The sequence below is a fragment of the Myxine glutinosa genome, chromosome 7 (assembly GCF_964187855.1).
Source record: "Myxine glutinosa chromosome 7, kmMyxGlut1.1, whole genome shotgun sequence".
Taxonomy (NCBI): domain Eukaryota; kingdom Metazoa; phylum Chordata; class Myxini; order Myxiniformes; family Myxinidae; genus Myxine; species Myxine glutinosa.
In genome coordinates, this window is record NC_136267.1 from 170,918,483 (window position 1) to 170,939,482 (window position 21,000).

The window sequence follows — 21,000 nt, forward strand, 5'->3', positions numbered from 1 at the left end:
CTGGCAAGTCATCAGATCCAGAAATGGTGTGAATTTAGTTATTTCACATAATATGTGACCCCTCACTCCTCTCCACCTGACACACTCCTGTCTCCACCTGACACTCTCCTGTCTCCACCTGACACTCTCCTCTCTCCACCTAGCACTCCTCTCCTCTCCAAACCCTCACATCCCTCTCCTTTCCAATCCCTCACCTCTCCAATCCCTCACACTCCTCTCCTCTGCAATCCTTCACACGCCTCTCCAATCGCGCCTCACACTCCTCTCCAATCGCGCCTCACACTCCTCTCCAATCGCGCCTCACACTCCTCTCCAATCGTGCCTCACACTCCTCTCCAATCGTGCCTCACACTCCCCTCCAATCACTCCTCTCCAATCGTGCCTCACACTCCTCTCCAATCACGCCTCACACTCCTCTCCAATCGTGCCTCACACTCCTCTCCAATCGCGCCTCACACTCCTCTCCAATCGCGCCTCACTCGCCTCTCCAATCGGCTTTCCCCGTCTCGTTTCTCTCCTTTTTCTCCCGTCTCGTTCTTTTTCTTGCTCCAAATCGGCCCTTCGGAATCGGAAATCGGCCCGTCTCGCCCGTCGGCCCGTCGGAATCGGAAATCGGCCCGTCTTGCTTTTGTGCTTGTGCGTAAATAAATTGTGTTCATGACACCATTTCTGGTGTTGGGCTAGCGGCTAGGGTGCCGGCTTAGGATCCTGGGTTCGAATCTCGGTCGATCGCCGAATTAATGCCAGGGGGGTTGACTCAGCCTGTCATCCTTCCGAGGTCGGCTAATTGAGTACCAGTTCACTGGTAATTCCCTGTTTGTCGTTGAAGGCGGCAAAAAGGGTTGGCGTCAGGAAGGGCATCCGGCCGTAAAACATTGCTTCAAAAAGGGGACAAAAAAACAACAACTACCACGGTCCCCGAAAAGGCCAACCCCCGCTTTGCGGGGAAAAATGGCCTCTAAACGGTGGTTTTTACACCATTTCTGGATCTGATGACTTGCCAGTAACCATTTTGTAAAAATGAATGTGCAGCATCTAACTCAATATGTCGAAATGTCACACACATCCATGCCCGTGGGATTCCCACGGGTGACCCCGCAAGTTTGCATTGACGTTCGTCGATGGACTCGTTCGCCCGTCTCATTCGTTTTCTTGCTGCATCCTGTTCAAGTCTGCGTTCTTCATCGATCGTCTCATTCATTTTGGAAATAGAAGTTTCCACGCAGCGCATGAATTGTCACGATCCTCAAGAGGAATTTGTCTCGTAATCATCAAATGATAAATGGCAAGTAAATTATATTGTGGAAAATAAAAGATTTCAAATAAACCTATTTAAAGTGTATTCGCACATAACTAATTTTAAAAAACGAAGAAATATCTCTCGGTAATTTCCTGAAACATATTTTACTTCCGGCTAATAATGTTGAATTAAATAAAAACGAAGAAATATATGTCGGCATCATTGTTGACGTTTTTGTGACGACTGTCATCAAACGAAAAAGTAATATATCTTAACGGAAAAGCAAAAGCGAATTTTTAATATATATCGACACGTTGCCGTCGGTGTCATGTTGGGAATGTTGTGTATGATACACCACGTATGATACACCATGACGCGATTTTTAAAAATATATCTCTGCATTTTCCCGCGTGTGTGGAATGTTCTCAATTATTGCTGACACCGAGTCCAAAACCATCGATAAAAATGAAATCATATGGTGAGTTAGATTGGAGATAAAGGCGTGAGAGAGACTCAATGGCCTTGAAGTTGAAGTTACAGGCGTTTGAGAATTCATTTCGTTCTATAAACGGCAACTTTCATTGGATTTCCTTCCCGTTTTTTTTCAACCGAGTCGAAAACTATGTTAGCGACTGTGAAAAATGAAATGATATATCGAATTTTTAATATGTATCGACACGTTGCCGTCGGTGTCATGTTAGGCGGTGTATGATACACCATGACGCGATTTTAAAAAACATATCTGCATTTTCCCGCGTGTGTGGAATGTTCTCAATTATTGCTGACACCGACTCTAAAACCATCGATAAAAATGAAATCATATGGTGAGTTAGATTGGAGATAAAGGCGTGAGAGAGACTCAATGGCCTTGAAGTTACAGGCATTTGAGAATTCATTTCGTTCTATAAACGGCAACTTTCATCGGATTTTCTTCTCGTTTTTTTTCAACCGAGTCTAAAACTATGTTAGCGACTGTGAAAAATGAAATGATATATCGAATTTAAAATAGATATCGACACATTGCCGTCGGTGTCATGTTGGGCGGTGTATGATACACCATGACGCGATTTTAAAAAATATATCTCTGCATTTTCCCGCGTGTGTGGAATGTTTGTGGAAAATTAAAGATTTCAAATAAACCTATTTAAAGTGTATGCGCACATAACTAATAAAAAAAACGAAGAAATATCTCTCGGTAATTTCCTGAAACATATTTTACTTCCGGCTAATATGTTGAATGAAATAAAAACGAAGAAATATATGTCGGCATCATTGTTGACGTTTTTGTGACGACTATCATCAAACGAAATAGTAATATATCATAACGGAAAAGCAAAAGCGAATTTTTAATATATATCGACACATTGCCGGCGGTGTCATGTTGGGCGGTGTATGATACACCATGACGCGATTTTAAAAAATATATCTCTGCATTTTCCCGCGTGTGTGGATTGTTCTCAATTATTGCTGACACCGAGTCTAAAAGTAAAACCATCGATAAAAATGAAATCATATGGTGAGTTAGATTGGAGATAAAGGCGTGAGAGAGACTCAATGGCCTTGAAGTTACAGGCCTTTGAGAATTCATTTCGTTCTATAAACGGCAACTTTCACGGAAATAGTAATATATCATAACGGAAAAGCAAAAGCGATTTTTTAATATATATCGACACATTGCCGGCGGTGTCATGTTGGGCGGTGTATGATACACCATGACGCGATTTTAAAAAATATATCTCTGCATTTTCCCGCGTGTGTGGATTGTTCTCAATTATTGCTGACACCGAGTCTAAAAGTAAAACCATCGATAAAAATGAAATCATATGGTGAGTTAGATTGGAGATAAAGGCGTGAGAGAGACTCAATGGCCTTGAAGTTACAGGCCTTTGAGAATTCATTTCGTTCTATAAACGGCAACTTTCATCGGATTTTCTTCCCGTTTTTTTTCAACCGAGTCTAAAACTATGTTAGCGACTGTGAAAAATGAAATGATTTATCGAATTTGATTTGAAATAAAACTGGGGGAGAGCAAGACACCACGGGCCTACAAAACAGGACTCAAAGCTATGCGAGTTAATAAAATGGTGGATATTTGTTTATAGCCACTCCCAGAATGGGTGGAGCTATGGGTGGAGCTACTCTGCAAACCGAGTAAGCCACACCCCGGACAGACACCCAACAGATAGACAGACAGACAGACAGAATCATCTACGGCTATTATAATATAGATATCAAAAATCAATCAGCTATCACTGAATCAATGATCCCAGGGGGCTAGGTTCCTTATAATGAATCCCCTGATCATCCAGCCGAAAAAAACTGCATAGAGCAATCAAGGAAAGTTACACAAGGTAAGCCCTTTGCTGTTTCCATCCATACTCAAGTTCCTCTGCAGCTGTAGACATTCACAAGTAGCACAGAGATGAAAATCCCAATGTGATACGTCCCCATCAGCCAGTGGAGCAGTTTTATTGTTCATTGGCAAGTCGGAGAAACATACACCACCGAGGCTCCCAAACATACATGTATCATGTGCAATGGTGATAGCAGTCATCATATATGTATCAACACCTAATCATGTCGCTCACACATTATTGGAGGGAACAACCAATTAGCTCTCACTAATTAATTATCCCCTGGTTGCTAGGATCTTTATAATTAACTCCCTGCTCTTCTCGGCAATGAAAGCTGCATAAAGCAACCACGAAAAGGTACACAAGGTAATACATTTGATATTTCAAACCCTCCCAGATTCCTCTACAGCGGCAGACATTCACAAGTAGCACATATTTGTGAATCTCAATGCTACATGCTCCCTCGGGCGCTTGATTACTCAGTTTAATCGCTTACTCATGAGTCATCAGCAATGCCATACACAGAAACACGCACCACCGAGTCTCCCAAACATGTGACATGTGCAATGTTGATCGCGATCGCCAGGACCCTGGCCGAATTTCTAATTTCTGCCCTAACCTACAGGTTACTAACCTACATTGGGTTCCCAACCCAATGATGCTACTCGGAACCTTGTGCTGCATGCGGAAGAATGATAAAAATAAATAATGTGCTGAAGAATAATGATAACTAATGTCTATTTTGTCCATTTATATGGAAGTCATTTGAAATATATTCCAAGATTGAGTTTGCCTTTTTGATAAAAGCTATCGTTGCTTTAGGACCAGCATAAGGTTTCTTCACTACCCTATTACAATGCTTACATACCCATCTGCCGTGTTGCTCCACGAGATGTACTCGTTCTATGAAAAGATAAATGTTTTATTGCCTTTTCTTTGCTAATTTTAATTTTGTTTCAGCTATAAACATTTTGCAAAATCAGCATTATTTTGCTTCTTTCTTTGTATGTGTTTCATTTGATATTTTGCTTTCTTTTTCCACCATTTTCCTTTATTTCAAGACATCGGCCATGACACAAAAGGCAGTGAGACAAAAAGTGGGTCTTACAGCTCCTCAAAAGCCCCCATCTCACCCAGGCACAAATCCTGGCAATTTCCCGACACAACCAACAACCACCGGCTCACGCAATGTGTGCGAAGGCACCCCACCTGTAGCTAGGTTAGCTTCCAGGATACCGTCAGCAACACGCAGGGCTAGGGCATCCATTGGTAGACCTTCTACATTGCATGATTTGGCTGGACCTTCAAAAGCCAATGGCAGGGTTTCACCCACTGCAGCCACACTGCCAATACCCACAGTTCACCGGGCTGTTTCAGTCCCAAACAAAAGGCTGGAGACATCTGGAGACAGCACTTCTACCAGGCCTCGCAGAGAAGTGAGAGGCAAGGTAAGACAGCTTTTCTAACAGAGAGGCACAGGTATGACAAGGGTACAGTTCCAGGGTGGTTAGAAAAGGTAAATGACTAGTGAATTACATTTGTGACTGTAATTGTGATAGGAGTTTGGTTAACAATAATTTTACAAACTACGTTGCTCCTATTTGAGCATAAACCTTATTTTGAAGACGTAATTTCAATGTGACATTGTATATTTTTAAAAATTTTGTTTGTTTGTTTTTTCTATACTGAATCGAGGCTTGTGAAAGAGCTAACATTTATTTCACAAACAAATCAACCAGACAAACAAAATATACAAAAAGAGGGAGCGGAAGACAATATGGGGAGAGAAGGGGAAGCACACAACCACAACATTTGAGAGCAGGGAGAAGTGTGAGAGGGAGAGGGCTTGGGGGGAACTAGATAGTAAAAGCACACATTCATGTAAAGAAGTACGAATCCACTTTATTCATTTTAATGTTTAGTAATTAAATAAAATGGAAACATGGCAATAGTAAAACGGTGCATCTTCTGTAAAGGATTATCTTTATATTGTGCTGCAGCAGCATTTTATTTCATATTTGTCCCACTGCTTCAGACTAGTGAGAGCCAACCTTCTCAATTCCTCATGAGACCCTTTGGGGAGACAGCTGCCAAAGCAGATCTACCAACATCCAAAGAACAGGCTCCAACACAGCCGAAGGAGAAGATGGCCGCTGGTAAGCATCCGAGTGTTGTCTTACTTGTCGATCCTTATTTGATGTCTTTGAAACATAATTTTCAGCATTTATATGAAAGAGTGGCAATTTCAAAATGGAGAACCATAATCGTTATGTTCCTGGATGGAAATCGGACTCACGGAAATATAGGGAATAAGAGAAACAAGTAGAGCTGCATTCAAAGTACACCGCCCCATGCCAAATAAATAAATACCATATCCTCCAGCGCGCAACATTGCCAGGGCGCCATCGGAGCCCAACGATGCTGCAGTGTAGCACATGGTGACGGAATTGGAAGAAGTGTTGTGCAATTAATTGATTGATTGCATAATGAAAATAAATAAAAAATAACCATAAAATAATTAATTCTTAATCAACTGGCATACCTAAATCACCACTGCTTCATCCAAATCTGTAACTTTATGAAAATTAATTAATTAATTAACCGAATAATTAATTAATTCATTCATTGATTAATCAAGAAATCAAAAATACTCTTTATCGCCAAATCACGTGGTCACTGTCTTGTCCAAATATCAGCTTCCTAGCTCAAAGGATGGCTAAAATATCACCCACTGATTGAGACAATTGGAGTAAAAACTGAGTACTCCTTTTGGCATGCATCATCATTGCCCCTACAGCACCCGACGATGACGTCATGCAGCACCTGGAGATGGAATAGGAAAGGAGCGGTGTACACTTTCCATGCATAAGAGGTGTCGGGTCTGTAACATTTCTTGCAAATACATTTATTGAGTGGCGGCAGTGGATATATCACACATACACACGGAGGAGGGATACACTGTTTACCAATCATGCAAAAATCGAGTATAATTTCTCCTGTGGCCCGAAAACCAAACAAAAAAACAAATATTTATAACATCACTCGCAGGCTATAAAACTTCAACACCCCTCTCCTCCCAAACATAAATTAATAGTAAATATCATCATTTTAAACTTGCTCTGTGCATTGACAAGCCCCAGTTATGGCCTTCCCATCAGTGTCAAAAAGCAACAAGCCAGATACGGTGTCTCCCTCCGGGAAGTCTGCCTGAATGTTGGTAATGACGGCATCGGCTTTCCAATTTAAGACGTCCATTAAACTGGGCACATCCCTGGGACGTTACATTACGGAGAGCTGCAAGCTATCAGGTCTTTGGTCGAGTTCAGAAAGTTCAACATATTTTTCGTTGTGCAGATGGAAACGTTCTCTTCAGGAAAGAGTGTACAAGTATTTTCCCCTTCTTTTAGAAGTTTTATGAGCCATTTTAGGTAACAATAGTTATCTCGCACGTACAATATATTGTCGTGTGCCTGCCCTCTGGTGAACACCGCAGGGTGACACGGATGACCAAACGAGCTTTAACTCCAAGGTGTTCAATTCAATGATGACAGAGAATACGCGTGTGGGGGGAGGCCGAAGAGCTTACCTTCACGGATCCCACCCGACGTTCTCAACCCTGCAATAAATCAACTCAAACCGACACGGAATTAAAATGTACATAAATACCGGCTTTTTTAAAGAGAAAATGCAGGTCACAAAATAATGCACGATAAAACTATGATTCCTAAGTGGCGTGCTCCTATGCAGACCCGAATACAGACAAAGGGAAATATAACTGAAAACAAATATGTGTTTGTGTGGCACTTAGCTCTGAGCAACTCTTGAACCTCGTCAGGAATCGTCAAAAATCGTCCGAGGCCTCTACGTCCTTGCGCGCAAAAACCGCAGGCTGCACTCTGGGCGCGAACTAGGCCTCGCCGTGCGCTCCGTTCACTCCTGGCTTTGTGCACAAAGCAAACAGGCCCTGCCTGTCCACTTGTCTCTGCTCGGGAAACCGCAGTTCTCGGTCCGCAGTTCCTCCTCCTCACAATCACGATGAAGATGTCAGAACACGACCGTTCACTACCAGATCCAGCAACCGAGAGATACAAAATCATGGCTGCTCCCAATGGATGTCCCTCACCCAAGAGTGCACCGTATATCTCCCCGTTCTTTAAGAATGTACCTCCTCAGGAGCATCCCAACACAAGAGAGGAAGCCACGAGGAAAGCGAAAGAAAACGAAAGAGACCAAATGTCGGGACACAACCATTCGTGATGAATCTTCCTTGCGCAAGAGCAATACGTGACCATTCGCTATGGGATCCAGAATGAGAAGAAGAAAATGTCCGCCGTTCCAATTATTTTGTACTTGAGGCTCTGACGTCATCCCACGACGTCTCCGTGTCCTCTCCTATCAGCGAGTCCCATCTTACCAGTCCTTGTGCCAATTCTATCCCGGACCAATCATTGCTCTTCAAGGTGTGGCCTCACGGACCTTGCTTGATTGAGGTGGTGATGTAGTGGCTGCGGCACCAGCGGTAGTGTTCAATGCCTGGTTTCCGGTTGATTTTTAATTCGTGTGTTTAATGGGCGATTTCTTACTATTTGTGTGTACTGCGTGTGTCATAAGGAACACAGGAAATGATTACAGAGGCATTACATACAGGGGATTAATATACCCATATCCCTCGCTAATTAACATACCCCACCCCTCTCATGGGGATGAAGATACAAGCTTACCCGACATACGGTCTACCAAAATTTCCTACTTATTACATGGGGTTTATTCTTCTTCATGACAGTTGGAGCACACTACCTATGCATTCTACCTGGACTAAGGTATTGCCGACCCCCTACAAATGTAACAATATTTAATGCTGCCTCAAATGCCGCCATTTCCTGAGGTTTCTGTGCATGCGTCATTTAGAAAGTTGAGCTGTGAAGGCCAAACTTAGTGAATGATTGACAAGACAGATGCTTCATGGATGACAAAAGTTACAACAAAGATCTGCGAGGTAGCACACCATGAGATGATTTGGATAAAGGGTGTGGATGTGCATTTTGTTTCGGTGTGTGAAAAATAACCCATGAAAAGATGTCAAAAAAAAGATCAATAAAAATGATGAAGAATCATTTGAAATGAATTATATGTCACAGAAATACTGTTCTCATATTTAGTGTTTAAATTATTTATTTGCATATTCATTTTTACTAGCAAGTTGCCCGTACCCGCACGGGATTTTAAAAGTAGGGATGTAGGCGGAAAAATGCAAATGGCATCGACAAAAATGCAAATTGCGTCGGCAAAAATGCAAATGGCGTCTTCTGTTATCGAGATGGTGAGCTTGGAGCAACAATTCACATTTATTGCCACATCTGATGCAATTTAAATGCTCGAATGGCGGTGAGGTGCTCCATTTGAAACTGTTCGACATTTGTAGCTTTTTGATGCCATGGGGTCCATAATAAAAACTTGTATTGGTGACAATGTCACCAATAGCTCTTTTTTCCCATGGTATTCCTCTCTTTTTCCTCTTTCTTTTTTCCATGGTATTCCATGGAAATTGGTATTCGGCGGAAATTGGAAAATGGTATTCCATGGAAAAGCTCTTTTTCCATGGTATTCCACTACTCGTGTTTGCCAGAAATCCCAATGACTCATTAACTATTTTGTTTTATCGTGGAGATTTGATGTGATGAAGGCCTCGGCTGATCATTCCAACAGTTGGACAAAGGGTTCTATTTCCCCTTGAGGTGATTTCTGATAGTCTGCGCTACATCAATCCTCAGGGTTGATAATTGACTGTAGTCTCCGACTTTATGATTGTAATTCTCACTGATGATAAGAGGATTGCTAGCAAGGTTGAAAGTGTCTTGATGGAGGTTCTCACTCCATGTAAAAACAATTGTCATTCTAAATTATAACTTTATTAACTGCTTCATCTGCGATTACGATGCTCTCACGATGAACAAAGAGACTGTGTCCTGGCTATTTATACTGGATCTGTTTATGGTATTTATAGTTGTACCAATCAAATAGATACCTGTGGTGCCGACTGTCCCACTGGCAAGTAGTATTCCATTGCCTATGATGGGAAAGTGACATAAATAATTCATAAATATGTATAGGGTAACAGAAGCTATATCTGTCATTAGGTGGAAAGATTACTCACTCTTTTGATATCATAAGTAATTAATTTGACTTACAAATCCACTCAATTGCTTTATTTGGAATTTATTGGCTGTGTGCGCAAGAAAATGCCAAGAGGTATTTGTAACTACTGTCTGTTTGACTCTCCAGGTCCTACACGTGCAGAATCCAAGCTGGTTGAGCCAAAAAAAATAGATGCAGTTCCGCAGAGAAAACCCATCTCAGCAGGTAATCACAACCAACATGACTCTTTCAATAATAAGTGTGAGACCAACTCAAAACCAAAACTTATGGGGTTTCTTTTGACTTCCTAAGTCTAGAGCTCCTGCTAGCTTCCTAATCTATTCACGGCCGATTACAGTCTGTTGGGTTGGCGCTTCATAGCCAGGGTATTGGATCACATGGTATATGATCCCTCAGATTGACTGTACGTTAGTTAGGTGTCCCGTCTGCTGGTGTTACTGGTAGATGTCCTGTACTTCTTGTGTAAATTAGAAAGTAACTAAAAACTACGGTTCTGATGCAGTTTCGGTAGAGGGTGCTGCATCTCGGAGCACACTGTCTTACAGATGGGGATGTAAAGGTGGCTGTCCTGCCTTCATTGTTTTGTCTTCTATTTGGTAGAGCCAAACGGACAGACACCGAATGCATTGATGATATGAACTGAATGCCGTTTGATTCATCAAATTTGTTTCAAATGTAGCCTCCTTTCTTCCCAAGTCTGTTTGGTTTTAAAAGATACCGAACAAAACTTAATGAAGCCATTTAATTATATTATTTTAAACTATATGGCAACTGTTTTTTCAGTTCTTCCCAAAGGTTTTGCAAATGTATTTCCATATGAAAATGCACATTTATTAGATGAAAAAAAAACAAGGAAAAAAAATGCACATTTATTAAATGGAAAAACAAGAAATCAATAAAAATTCACATTCTTTAGATGGGGGAAAAACATGAAAACAATAAAAATGCACATTTATTAGATAAAAAAACAAGAAAATAATAAAATTGCGCATTTATTAGATGGACAAAAACAATAAAAATGCACATTTATTGGATGGAAAAAAGAAAATTAAAATGCTTATTTATTAGATGGAAAAACAAAAAAACAATAAAATGCACATTTATTCGATGGAAAAAACAAGAAAACAATACAAATGCACATTTACTAGATGGACCAAAACAAAAAAAACAATAAAAATGCACATTCATTCAGTGGGAAAAAACAAGAAAATGATAAAAATGCACATTTATTAGATGTCCTTGTAATGGACAAAAACAAGAAAACAATAAAAATGCACATTTATTAGATGGGAAAAACAAGAAAACAATAAAAATGCACATTTATTAGATGGAAAAAAACAAGAAAACAATAAAAATGCACATTCATTGGATGGAAAAAACAAGAAAACAATAAAAATGCACATTTATTAGATGGACAAAAACAATAAAAATGCACATTTATTGGATGGAAAAAAGAAAATTAAAATGCTTATTTATTAGATGGAAAAACAAAAAAACAATAAAATGCACATTTATTCGATGGAAAAAACAAGAAAACAATAAAAATGCACATTTATTAGATGGACAAAAACAATAAAAATGCACATTTATTGGATGGAAAAAAGAAAATTAAAATGCTTATTTATTAGATGGAAAAACAAAAAAACAATAAAATGCACATTTATTCGATGGAAAAAACAAGAAAACAATACAAATGCACATTTACTAGATGGACCAAAACAAAAAAAACAATAAAAATGCACATTCATTCAGTGGGAAAAAACAAGAAAATGATAAAAATGCACATTTATTAGATGTCCTTGTAATGGACAAAAACAAGAAAACAATAAAAATGCACATTTATTAGATGGGAAAAACAAGAAAACAATAAAAATGCACATTTATTAGATGGAAAAAAACAAGAAAACAATAAAAATGCACATTCATTGGATGGAAAAAACAAGAAAACAATAAAAATGCACATTTATTCGATGGAAAATTTACTTTATGAAGATGTCGTAATAAAAACAGATTTCTGCATGAAATTCCACAGTAAGGTCCAAAATTATGAGAATCTTTTCAATCCGATACATGGGGTAAACAATGTGCCGAGCAAGCAAAGATCCAAAGTAACTCACCCCGCATGCACACTCAAGAGAGGATTAGCTCTTTCATTATGGTTGCTTCAAATTGTATTAAAATGGGAAGAAAAAAATTAAGCAATAAGAGAAGCGCAAACAGAAAAATCAGAACCATTTTGAGAAATATGCATGAGAAATCGTGAAAATCTGTGTCCAGGAGGAAAACTATTAAAACATTGTTACGTTGGAGGGGGTACGAATTAGGTAGCATGTTAAGTGAGTGCGATCCGTGTGTTTGCGTAGGTTATATACATTTTGTATATATTTTGTAACCAGGGACCCATTAGAGTGAAGGTTTTCTGTTCTAATGTATGCCTGGAGGGGCACTATAGTTGGCATTGACATTATACAAGAAAATGTAATCAATATTGTCTTCTCTGTAAAACCAGACAGGGCACCCAGACAAGATAGGAGAGGGGTGTATTGGGATTTGCCTTGGTTTGGAACGATAACCCCCCTACCCCCTTGCAGCCCAAGCGCTGAGTACAAGGTGTCTGGCACGGCACCGGCCATTACAAGGACCACCGAGAATGTGCTGCCTTTGGCTCACTGCAAGGTGTTGCATCATTGGTTCGCCTGTGTCGGTGGCAATACCCCGTCGACATGATATTGCTACGGCGGAAGTCATGTGCCACTTCATTAACTGGTGCTAGGGCATGAGCGAACAACATTTGAAAGTGCAGTGCGTGGCACAAGGGAGATGTTAGAAAGGCTATAGACAGACCCATCCTTTCACTTCTCACTCTTCTCCTGCTCTTGACTGACTACTTACTCTCTTCTCATCCCTTGGAAGTTGAGTGATTCATTGGGGGGGGCGGGCGGAGGGGAGGAGGGCGAATCGAGTTGGTCAAAGCTGGGGACGCTCACACTCTTTCCGTGTCGGTGCCACCGGATGTCGGAGTTTTGAACTGTGCCACCCTACAGTCCTTCCCCATGCTTCGTCTTGGATACTATCCCACCTGTATCCTTCAAGACCTTGCCTGGTTTGTCCCCTTTGTGCGTGAGTGGAAGAGTGCATGTGGCACAGTAGGTTCTTTATTTTAAATGCATTTCAGGTTATTAAGTATGTATTTATTTATTTATTTATTTATATTCATTGTTTCAGTCCACCTTTCACCTCGGGATTATTTGTTTTTGTTGTCCTGTTTCTCCTTTAAATAAACTGTTATTACTTCAGTAGATATGTTGCTTGATAACCCGCCATTATCTTGCATGCATAACCCCGCTTTGGTTAATCCCTAGGTTAGATATAATTTGTTAAACATTCACGTTAAGAGACCCGTGGGATTAGAGTCCGACCAGGGAAGCCACTTCACCCTCTCAAACATACTTCCCTTTAATTTGATCATTCTCGAAGCACGCTGCTCAGGTGCAGCAGGTCCGCGTTGACAGACCCATCAACACGACAGTGCTACATACCATATAAAGTGTAATTGTCGGGCACATGGAAAATTTGAAAGATGAAGTTGAAAAGTTGAGAAGATTAATTACTTTGTGTAGTCGCACTGAAATAAAGTCAAAGTAAAGTCACTAACATCATGAAGTATGATCCGGGATAAAAAATAAAATCAAAGCCAACAACACAACTTTGGTGTATGAACCAAAGCCAGTCATTTTCCGAAGTACTGGCGATGCACGACCCGCCAACAAGGCCCCCCGAGTTCACAACATGGCCTAATATTTTATTACTCCTGCAAGGGAGTAATGCATTCGATCGTGTCCGTGTGTATGTGTGTGTGTGTGTGTGTTCGTACGTTTGTGAACAAGATGTCTGGAAAAGTTCTGAACGGATTTGGATGAAAGTTGGTGGGATGATTGCCCTTGGGATAAGGAAGAATTGATTCGTTATTGGTGAAGCTCAGGATATTATTCCGGATCCAGGAATTTTTTGGGAAAGATTTTTTCTGTTTTACTGCATGAAAGCTTTTATTCTTATTCTTAAATGATGTTTTTCTCCTCCAATTCCGAGATATATCAAAATTAATTCTCTGACAGTTAGGGCCTACTTTATTTTTCATTTATTGTTTTGGGGAGAGGGGATGTTAAACAAAACGTATTATTCCAACTTGACCCACGGCGGGAGTATGCGCTCTACTGAGTGGCGTTCTAGTTCTTCATTTTATTAACAGATAGATTCTGTTCACTTACCTTGTGTAATTAATTTAAGACCGGGTTTGTGTGGCAATGGTACTGGCCTTCAGAGTTTGTGAAAAGACACCGATTTATCCTCTCCATCAATATCGCTCTAGAAATGCAGGGCAGTCACTTTTCCATTGCCATGCAATAGGTTTGGGTGGTACTCTCTCCTCCTTAATATGATAATTCTCTCTACTTAACACAATGAGTTGGGTTGGTGCCTCGTACAGTGAATATGCTTAGCCCAAGTCTTTCGTGGATGAAATCAAAAGAACGTTCATTGAGATATGCTAACCGCCATGGGAATGCAGGATTTATCCAACATTTCTGGTGCTAAACCTTCTTGAATGTAAAAACGGTTTTAAAAAAAAAATCCATTCCTTTGCATTTGGGCATCTACTCAAATGCTACCTCTCTCCACAGGAACTGCAGTAACAAGGCCGAAGTCACGTGGCACATCAGTAGAAAAACGCAGTGGAGGGACAACTCCCACAACTCCAGGCACACCAAAAGGTGGTGGCACTCCAGGGACACCTGGTACACCAAGCAACCGTGGCCAGGGCACTGCTAAGACTGACAAGCACAGAGTAGCTTTGATACGCACACCACCCAAGTCACCCGGAGCGACAAAGCTCAACCGACCCACGACCACTGCAGCAGTAGACTTAAAGAATGTCAAGTCAAAGATTGGATCTACGGAGAACATCAAGCACCAGCCGAAGGGTGGCAAGGTAGGTTTTTTGGGGGGTTTTTTTGTATACAAGATCGAGGCTCGTGAAAGAGCTAACATTAATCACACAAAAAGTCAAACCGACACATAAAACACAAAAAATAAGGGGAGCGGTAGACAAGATGGGGAGAGAGGGGGAAGGACACAAACACAACATTTGAGAGCAGGGACATCAGGATATCTGTGGGAGGGAGAGGGCTTGGGGGGAGGTGGGAGAGGTATAAAACATATGGACACTGCAAGGACTTCCAGGAAAGAAGTTGGAATTTCAAAAAAGTGCATCTGGGGTGAAAATTAGCGGGGGTAGAAAAGATCAAGGTTTTGGATGGGGGAAGATAAGAGATGGTGATGAACAGCTGTTTTGAAGACCTGGAGGGAGGAGTGGGATTGAAGGGAGTGGGGGGAGTTTGTTCCAGAGGAGGGAGAAAAGGGGAATGAAAGAGTGAAGGTGAATAGAGAGTCTTGATTTTGGCAGTTTAACCATAAGAGGGTTGCTGGCAGATCTTGTGCGACCTGTAGGAATATTTGGGGGACAGAGTACAGAGAGAGAGCTGGGGGAGCAAGTTTTCATTGGAAGACAAAATATTTACTCCACTATCTATTTACTCCACAAAATATTTACTTTTTATGTCATTATCCTTGAAACCAAAGCAAAAATATTTGTCGTTAATGAGTTAAATGAGGAAGTTAGACTGGCATGATGGATTAGAGGTATGCACACTCACCTGAGATGCCAAGCCATCTAGCCTGGGTTGGAATCTTGGCCCAGGTATAAACTGTCATCCTCATGTCTCACAGGCAGAGTGAGGCATCAATGTGTGTGGCCTATCAGAGCTTAACGTCCTCGGATGGACGTTAAACTGGCCGTTCCGTCTGCCAGCATTAATTGTTGGAAGTTAAAGATCCCACGGTGTCCACCATGAAGAGTAGGCGAGCTATAACCGGTACTCTGGCCAAATTCTGAATTCCTGCTCTAACCTCCAGGGGGCATTGCATCAGTGGCTTAGCTCTATCCTCAGCAACGATGCACCCAGCAGCCACAGGCTGCATAGAAAATGAATGAATAAATGAGGTCGTTGATTATTTTGTTTTTTTTGTTTGTTTTGACGTGGGTGGCTGAATTGAGAGGGGATACTACCAACACATATGCAAAATTTGGTGGGCATCGGGCCAGCCCTAGTTTTTTTTCCTATGATTTTCAGATGTAGATAGATATATACATGCATACATGACTATGAATACATACATACAGTACAAACACACATACATGACTATGAATACATACATACAGTACAAACACACATACATGACTATGAATACATACATGCATACACACATACATGACTATGAATACATACATGCACATGTACATGACTATGAATACATACATGCATACACACAAACATGACTATGAATACGTACATGCACACACACATGACTATGAATACATACATGCATACACACATACATGACTATGAATACATACATGCATACACACATACATGACTATGAATACATACATGTACATTGTACACATACAGGACTATGAATACATACATGTACACATACAGGACTATGAATACATACATGCATACACACACAGGACTATGAATACATACATGCATGCATACACACATACATGACTATGAATACATACATGCATACACATACACGACTATGAATACATACATGCACACACACATACATGACTATGAATACATGCACACACACATACATGACTATGAATACATACATACACACATACATGACTATGAATATGTACATGCACACATACATGACTATGAATACATACATACATACACACATACATGACTATGAATACATACATACATACATGACTATGAATGCAAACATAAATATGTACATACACACACATACATACATACATAGACATACACACATACATACATACATACATACATACATACATACACATACATATATATGTACATACATACATACATACATACACACACACACATACATACATACATACATACACAAATAATTGTGTATTTAATATAGTAGGACACAATTAATTGCCAGATATAATCATTTAATAATTATTATATTTGTGTATACATGGTCGATGGTGTGTACCCGGTGTGTACCCTGGTTAGAATAGGTACACCGTATCCCTGCGTGTCGTAAGAGGCGACTAAGAGGGTTGGCGTCAGGAAGGGCATCCGGCCATAAAAACATTGCCTCGAAAAGAGAACCATGACAATTACAACTACATATGGGCAGGGTACAGCCCGAAGTGGAGATCGGTTTCTGAGGTTTGGGACATGGAATGTAGGGACAATGACAGGGAGATCAGGAGAAGTGGTGGAAGTATTGGTCAGAAGAAGAGTGGACATATGTTATGTGCAAGAGACGAGATGGAAGGGAAGTGGTGTGAGAATGGTGAAGGGTAGGCAGGGACAGAAATACAAGTTTGTGTGGCAAGGGTGCCCGGAGGGCGTGAATGGTGTTGGTGTCCTGTTTTCTGAGGAGTTTGTAGACAGTGTGGTGAGTGTGACTAGAGTGAGTGATAGGTTGATGATGGTGAAAATGATGATTGGAAGCTCTTGGTGAACGTCATCTCGGGATATGCTCCGCAGGTTGGTCGGAGCGATGAAGAGAAGGACAAGTTCTGGTGTGTGATAGAGAAGCTGATGGAAAACGTGAAAGATGAGGAAGTTGTTGTGGTAGGAGGAGACCTAAATGGACATGTGGGAAGGAGTATGGACGGTTTTGAGGGAGTTCATGGGGGTTATGGATATGGTGTGATAAATGGAGAAGGTGAAAGGATTTTGGAGTTTGCTGATGGAGCTGATTTGTTGATTTGTAATACTCAGTTCCAGAAAGAGGATAATAAGCTTGTTACATACACGTCAGGTGGGTCGACGACAACCGTTGACTACCTGAGGGTGCGTAGGCGAGATAGGGGGCACCTCCGGGACACAAAGGTGATCCCGGGGGAGGAGGCTGTTTCACAGCACCACTTGGTTGTCTGCGACATAAGGGTGAAAGGTGCGAGGAGAGCTCGGCGGGTGAAGTACCAACCGAGAATGAAGGGGTGGAGGTTGAAAGACGTGACAGTAAGGGAGGCATTCAAAGAGAGGCTGAGTAGGGTAGAGGATGATGTGGTTGAGCTTGAACGTGGTTGGATGTCAATGAAAGATAGTCTGTTGGGAGCCGTTGGGGAGGTATGTGGATGGACAAATGGACCACCGAGGCACTCGGAAACATGGTGGTGGGATGAGGAAGTTGGAAAGAAGATTAACGACAAGAGGAAGAAGTTCAAGGAGTGGCAGAAGGCGAAGGGTACGGGAGCAGAAAAAGCAGAGCTTGAAAGTTATAAGGCAGCCAAGAAGGCTGCAAATAAAGAGGTAGCAAAGGCGCAGGAGGCATGTAGGAAAATGTTCGGAGAAAGCTTGGATTCGGAAGAGGGTCAGAGAGCGGTATTCAGGATTGCAAAGCATATAGCGAAAGAGGTGTGATGTGATGGGGGTGAGTTGCTTGAAGGATGAAGTGGGACAAATCGTTGTGGACCCAGATGGGAATAAAGGAAGATAGAAGAGATATATGGAAATGCTGTTGAATACAGAGATTGAATGGGATGGCAACATAGAGAGTAACCCAGTTTTAGGACCGGCAGAGAAGATAACTGAGAAGGAAGTTGAGGAAGCGATAAAAGCAATGAAGAATAGAAAAGTGGGAGGGCCTGCGGGAGTTGTGGGAGATATGTTGAAGGCAGCAGGAAGTTGGGGTGTGAAGAGAATGACAGAGATCTGTAATCTGGTGGTGAAAGAAGGCCGCATTCCAGTGGCTTGGGAACTGAGTACCCTCGTCCCTAGAAACAAGGGGAAAGGTGACCCTCTGGAGTGTGGCTCGTACCGAGCGATAAAGTTATTGGAGCATGGAATGAAGGTATTAGAAAGGGTGTTGGAGAGGAGGATAAGGAAGAAGGTGAAGATCAACGAAATGCAGCTTGGATTTATGCCAGGAAGAGGAACGACAGACGCGCTCTTTATTGTGAGGCAGTTGCAGGAGAAGTACATGGAGAAGAGGAAGAAGTTGTTTCTTGGGTTTGTTGATCTGGAGAAAGCATTCAATAGGGTTCCACGCGAAGTATTGATATGGGCATTGAGGAAGTTAGGAGTGGAGGAATGGTTGATCAGAGTAGTGGTGGCAATGTACAAAAGAGCGCCCACAGCTGTATGGACGAAGGACTGGAACAGTGGTGAGTTTGAGGTGAAGGTGGGAGTGCATCAGGGGTCGGTACTAAGTCCACTACTATTTGTAGCTGTGATGGAGGTGCTGGCTCAGAACGTAAAGGAGGGTTTACCGTGGGAGTTGTTGGATGCAGATGATCTGGTGTTGATTGCGGAAAGTATGGATGGACTGAAGGAAAAGATGAACAAGTGAAAGGAATGTATGGAGACAAAAGGTCTGAAGGTGAATATAGGAAAGACGAAGGTGATGGCAAGTGGTAAAGCATGTGGTGAGGTGGAAAGAACTGGGAAGTGGCCAAGTGCTGTGTGCAGGAAGGGTGTCGGAGTGAACTCCATTCAATGTACAATGTGCGCTGAGTGGGTTCATCAAAAATGTAGTGATCTGAGAGGGTCATTAACCAGTGTGGCAGCTACATTGAAATGTAAGGTGTGCACAGAGGGAGCTGCAGATGGAGGAAATGTTGAGTTAGATCTTGGAGACGGCGTGAAGCTGAAAGGTGTGAAAACATTTTGCGACCTCGGAGACATGCTGAATGGAGAAGGTGGATCAGACTCGGCAACGGTTGCAAGAGTGAGATGTGCATGGAAGAAGTTTCGGGAACTGAGTGGCGTGCTAATGAGGATGGGAGTGTCGTTGAAGGTGAAGGGAAAGGTGTATGCTACATGTGTGAGAAGTGTTATGATTTATGGGAGCGAGACATGGGTAATGAACGTAGAGCAGCAACGAAGGCTGGAAAGGGTGGAAATGCGAATGGTTCGGTGGATGTGCGGAGTATCGTTGAGAGAGAGGAAGACAAGTGATGAATTGCGAAAGATGATGGGAATAGAGCCTGTGATTGATGCTGTGAAGAGGAACAGGTTGAGATGGTTTGGTCATGTGTTGAGGAAGGATGAAAGTGACTGGTTGAGAAGAGTGATGGAAATGAATGTAGAAGGAAGTAGAGGACAGGGAAGACCGAGAAAGACTTGGCTAAATATGGTGGAAGAAGAAAACGCGGGCAAGGGGGTTAACAAGGGGAGATGCAGAAAATAGGGCAAAATGGAGAAGATTGTCATGGGGACCGCAAGGCTAACCCCCGCTCTAGCAGGGAAAATGGCCTTAAAATGCATGTTGTTGTTGTTGTTGTTGTTGTTGTGTGTGTATGCATGGTCGAGGCTCGTGGAAGAGCTAGGACACTGAATGTTTCAGGATGTAACAGGAGTAAAGGATCGTTAGAGAGAGGTGGATACACTAACAGTGGAGTTGAAGGCCAAGATAGAGGAATACTTGGACAATCAATTGGTGTGTGGAGGAATGGGGGGCAGGTGGACGCATGGGGTGGATAAGATGGATACAGAAGGAAACTCTCGGGAGGGAAAAAATATAAATTTGGAATGAGGAGTGCTTGGGAGGGGGATGGGAGAGGGCTAATGAGGGTAGAAAAGATTGTGGTTTTGGATGGGGGATGATCGGAGATGGTGGTGAACCACCATCTTGACGACCTGGAGGGAAGAACGAGATTGAAGTGGATGTGGAAGTTTGTTCCACGGTGGGAAAAAGAGGAAAGGTTGAGATGAGTGTTGAGCAGTGATCCTGGATTTTGGTAGTTTCACCAAAAGGATGTTGATGGTGGACCGTGTGAGCCCTGCAGAAACCTGGGGGGGGGGGGGGGGGGTGGAGGGACGACACATGGAAAGAGCAGAGGGTGCAAGACCAGAAAGGAGGCGGTAGAAGACAGAGACCACAGACCTGTCTGTGATGGAAAAGTGATAGGCCCATAGTCTCAGCTTCATCACAGAAGATTTCAATTATCTTGAAGGACTTGGCTTCCACGGTGTCAAGCTGAGCAAGATGTGAGACAGGGAGCCAGCCTTGAGGGGGGAGCAGTACTCCATCAAGCTGCAAATGAAGGCCTTGTAGATGGATAGAAGTTCAGTTGTGCCAAGGAAGGATTTTGTACGACGGAGGATGCCCGGTAGTCAGTGGTTCGTTTTTGATGCCAACTTTGAAATATGGTTTGCCCAAGAAAGATCATGGTTGACT

The 21,000-nt window shown here is 42.0% G+C and overlaps 1 protein-coding gene across 3 annotated transcripts in view; it reads left to right on the plus strand.

The window, feature by feature from the left end:
* LOC137431829 (microtubule-associated protein tau) overlaps window positions 1-21,000 on the plus strand; it is a 144,725-nt gene that overhangs the window by 108,672 nt on the left and 15,053 nt on the right. Inside the window, exons 3-6 of one of the 3 annotated variants that reach the window (XM_078782534.1) lie at window positions 4,906-5,110; window positions 5,630-5,750; window positions 9,877-9,954; window positions 14,430-14,737. In XM_078782534.1, the coding sequence (XP_078638660.1) occupies window positions 5,660-5,750; window positions 9,877-9,954; window positions 14,430-14,737 (477 nt within the window). In that variant the 5' untranslated portion in view covers window positions 4,906-5,110; window positions 5,630-5,659. Of the gene's footprint in view, window positions 1-4,414; window positions 5,111-5,629; window positions 5,751-9,876; window positions 9,955-14,429; window positions 14,738-21,000 lie in introns of those variants that run through there. The other 2 variants (XM_078782533.1, XM_078782532.1) reach the window with 2 other exon arrangements.